The following is a 4551-nucleotide window of genomic DNA, read 5'->3' as shown; positions in this document are numbered from 1 at the left end:
AATTAAATTTGATTCTCTACCTTCTTTTACCATCTCAATAATGTGTCACACAAATAAATACAAGCCAGATCGCAGCCTTCTAACTAAACTGCCTAACCTGCCTATTTTCACCCCCCATGAGTAAAATATGGACAAAGTAAAATTAATCTCAATGAGAGGAAAGTGCATGAAAAAGAAATAAATTAATTAAAGAAGAAAAAAAAAGCTAATAATAATAATAAAAGGCCTGAAATATTCTGAAGATCATATTCTCTTGATTGTGCTACCCACTTTCCACGTGATTCCACGTATGCCATCTACCATATACACACTCATCATGCATGGTACAAATTTATTTACAATATACTTTTATTATTTTAAAAATTATTTTTAATATGAAATTAGAGATGGTATTTTGATTGAATATTGATATTTGATGTATATTACAGTATTGTGAAAATCATTCAACAAGCTCCTCACGTGTTGGCCAATATGCTGCCACGTGTCCAATACGTCCTCCACGTGTTGGCCAGGATGCTGTCACATGTCCAGCACACTCCCCACGTATTGACTTCTCTCCTACAAAATTCACACATCTATAATTACACCGAATAATCCCATTCAAAAAAAAATACCAATATTTTTTTCATATAAAAAAAATCAGCCTTATTATTTACTACACTTTAATTTAATTTAATTTTTTACCCCATCTTGAAAAGGGAGCTAGGGTGACTCATGAACTTTCTCTTGGTCAACGCATGAGCCAAAATTTGAGATGCAAAATTAAATTTAACTTTGATTATTATTATATTCATATAATTATTGCCTCAAAGTCTTTCATCTCTTGCCTAATAAATAAATGAATTAGTCCCCACAAAGCACCCCCTATCACCTATATTCAATCATAAACCCTCTTATTCCTTCACACCCTCCTACAAGTAATTAATTCAATTCCTATCATCATCATTTCCTACACTTACTTTTGTTGTTATATATATTATTATATCAAATAGCATTTTTTTCACCCATCAAATTAATTAAAGTATATGCCCCATAATTTATGTGATCATGAACTTTGATCATGGTGTCTCCAACACAAGCCTTCAACTTGGTCTTGCTCTTGGAATTGGCTTCCATCATCAAGAGAAGAATTGCATGAAGAAAAAGGAGGATGATCCATCAAGAAAATGCAATAATAAGGCATACCCATCTCTTACATTAGGACCAGCAATAATTGATGATGATAATCATAATAATCAAGCTTCAAAGATTATTGAAGACTCTAATTCTTCTCCAAGTGCAGTGTCATCGTTTTCCAACTCTTCTATCATAATCAAGAAGGAGAAAGATCAATTCTTGGTTGAAGAATTTGAGGTTGAGATTGATGAGAAGGCTCCATCATCATCAAGGGATGAAGATGGTAACAACACAAAAAGGAAGAAACTTAGGCTCTCAAAAGAACAATCTATAATCTTGGAGGAAAGCTTCAAGAACTATTCTAATCCCAATCCGGTAATTAATTAAATGCCTTATAACATTACTCCATTTATCTATTTTTCTTTTATGTACCATATTATTCTTTACTTATTTATTTATTTATTAGAGAAAATGACAAATAGGTCCCTGACCTTTTGTCCCGCGGACATTTTTGTTTTTGACCATTGAAAAATACTTTTAAGTTCCTGACCTTCACAAAACTTGGACAGATCAGTTCCTAACGGAGACATTTAGACGGATTAGTCCCTGACGGAGGCATTTGGACGAAGGGACTAATCCGTCCAAGTTTGTGAAGGTCAGGGACTTAAAAGTATTTTTCAATGGTCAGAGACAAAAATATTCGCGGGACAAAAAGTCATAGACCTATTTGTCCTTTTCTCTATATTATGTATATGTTAGCATTTTATTATTATTACAGAAAAAATAAAGACTATTATCCTCCTCATCAATCTAATCTTTCAATTAGTTATTAAAACCTAATCTTCTCTAACTAATATTTTCTCTAAAAGTAAAACTCAGTTTATTAATTATCAGAAGATAGAAACTTAGTTGCAGTTAATTTTACAGAAAGTTTATTGCTGAAAATTATTAAATAATTTGATAAATTTGACTAAATTATTATGTAAAGTCTCTCAACTATCAACTTTACATGAAGTTAATTACACTCGAATTTTCACCTGATAAGAATCATATATAATCTAATAACACCCTTCTCTTTTTTTTTTCTTTTTTTTTTTTTTTTGCCCTTTTGATATCTTCTATAATAAATTGATCACTTTTTCTGATCAGAAGCAAAAGCAAGAATTGGCAACACACTTGCATCTGCTGCCGAGACAAGTGGAGGTATGGTTCCAGAACAGGAGAGCCAGGTATGGTTCCCAGAATAATATGCTTCCATATTCTCTTAAGAGAAATTTAATTAATTACTTAAAAAAAAATGTAATTTTTAGAGATATTAGCTAGTAAATATTTTTATTATTTTTATGAAACTGTTTTTTTTTAAATATAATTAAACCATTGTTTTCATTAAAAAGATTTTATTTGGGAGCTAAAAGATAATTATTGAATCCTTTAAAGCATGAAACAAATTTTATAAATTTATCATTACTTAGTTGAAAAGTACTCGGTTTTAAGCATTTCTTTTTAACTTTTTCACTTTTTTACTGGAAAAGTTTGTTCACCAATATGAACGTGAATATAACTGGAATAGCACTAGCAAAAAGATTTTTATGTTTAGAGATGGGTATTATTTTTTGGTTTCCCTAACATGAATTTAATTTTTGGAATATTTTCAAGTGTACCATCATACCAATATCGTTGATCTTAATTATATATATATATATATATATATATATATATATATATATATATATATATATTTTATAATTAAAATCAACGATTAAAAATTACTTAAACACCGATATGACGGCACATTTGAAAATTTTTCTTAATTTTTACACCCTCACATATAGCAGAGTAAAAACTTGAAAGAATTTTATACGGATAATCAATCATATATTCATATATTAACAAAAATAATTAATTTTAAAATTTATTACTTAAAAAATTATTTAAACATGAGTTTGTTTAAATGATTATATAAAAAAATTTACACTATTAATATATTAAAATTAAAAACTTAAATATATATAAAATTTATTTTTTAAAATTTTATTCAAGACTTACTTTATTCTTAATCAGATTAAAACTCTTATATTTTTATGAGTAAATATTCTTTTCGATCTCTAATAATTTATTTAAAAGACAAATTATCACTCTATAATTTAAAAATTTCTAATCAGTCTCTATTCATTTAAATAATTGATTTAATAAGTAGTCTCTATTAGTAGTCACAAAAATTCCTATAAATAATAACATGTTGACGTGTTAGAAACTGGTTAGGCCAATAACAGAAATCAATTAAATTAATTATTTAAATAATTAAAAAATAATTAAAAAATTTTAAATTATGAAAAGACGCTATATTCTTTAAAAAATGTCAAGAATTGAAAAGAAAAGTTACTCTATTTTAATTTATTTTAATATATTATATTTGATGGTCACAGGACAAAGCTGAAACAAACAGAATCAGATTGTGAGTTCCTGAAGAAGTGCTACGAAAGTCTAACAGAAGAGAATAAGAGGCTCCAAAACGAGCTTCAAGAACTCAAATCAATGCAAACAACACCACCCTTTTCCATGCAAATTCCACCAACAACTCTTACTATATGCCCTTCTTGTGAGAAAATTTGGTCTAATAATAATAATAATAATAATAATAATGGGGAATTATTGCTTATAAGTTCAAAAACTCATCAACACCATAATCATTTCTACAAAAATAATGGATATCCATTATTCAAACACTCATCATCCGCAACATGCTAGCTTTACATATAGAAGGCTATAAACACTACACAGAATTTTCAGGGGAATTATTGTTGTATTTCGTTATGGGTATTTAATTTTGTGATATGGTGGTGAGGTCAATTATTATATATCACTTAATTAGCAAAGTGTAATGTAATTAAATCTAGCTTAGTAGTATAGAGCTCCCATGTGATTTTTTTTACCATCAAATTTTAGATTATAATAATGCAATACATAGCTCAAACAGAGTTTTTGTTTTCTTTTTTTTTTTTAATGTATTTTGATTATATATTTATATGTAAGATATACATTTAGGAGAAACACTACTATAAGAATAAGAATAAGAAAGCTGTCACTTCAACTAAGTTTTCTTCAGTTTATTATGATTGATTAATAATGTTGGGCATGTCAACAATTAGTATTCTAGGTGTCCCTTTCATATATACACACACTGAGAGCATAAATTGTGTTTTACAATACAATCACAATCATTTTTTTGATAATTATTCACATCATCAATGTAAAGTAGTTATTTTTATTAACGTCCCATTATGTAATTGAATGCATGTGTAAAACAATTTTACATTAACAGTATAATTAAATATATATATATATATATAAAATTTATTTTCAAAATTTAAACAAATAAAATAAGACATATGAATATTCATATCTCTAACATATTTTTTTATGCAAGAGTCTCTA

At 27.4% G+C, this 4551-nt stretch overlaps 1 protein-coding gene across 1 annotated transcript; it reads left to right on the top strand.

Annotated features, from left to right (window-relative positions):
• The first annotated feature begins 858 nt into the window (after positions 1 to 858).
• Positions 859 to 4229, top strand: LOC112755996 (uncharacterized). Its single transcript, XM_025804372.3, has 3 exons — positions 859 to 1491; positions 2266 to 2345; positions 3543 to 4229. The coding sequence occupies exons 1-3, from the start codon at positions 1048 to 1050 to the stop codon at positions 3862 to 3864; spliced, it is 846 nt and encodes a 281-aa protein (XP_025660157.1). The 5' UTR covers positions 859 to 1047; the 3' UTR covers positions 3865 to 4229.
• The last annotated feature ends 322 nt before the right edge of the window (positions 4230 to 4551 follow it).

Source organism: Arachis hypogaea, chromosome 6 (assembly GCF_003086295.3).
Source record: "Arachis hypogaea cultivar Tifrunner chromosome 6, arahy.Tifrunner.gnm2.J5K5, whole genome shotgun sequence".
NCBI classification, from domain to species: domain Eukaryota; kingdom Viridiplantae; phylum Streptophyta; class Magnoliopsida; order Fabales; family Fabaceae; genus Arachis; species Arachis hypogaea.
This window is presented reverse-complemented; position numbering and strand designations above follow the sequence as displayed.

Bases quoted from the DNA above. Each gene is read 5' to 3' on its own strand.
- LOC112755996 (XM_025804372.3), top strand. From the start codon at position 1,048: ATGAACTTTGATCATGGTGTCTCCAACACAAGCCTTCAACTTGGTCTT. The intron at 1,492-2,265 runs GTAATTAATTAA...TTTTCTGATCAG, and splicing joins ACTATTCTAATCCCAATCCG to AAGCAAAAGCAAGAATTGGC. The intron at 2,346-3,542 runs GTATGGTTCCCA...TGATGGTCACAG, and splicing joins TTCCAGAACAGGAGAGCCAG to GACAAAGCTGAAACAAACAG.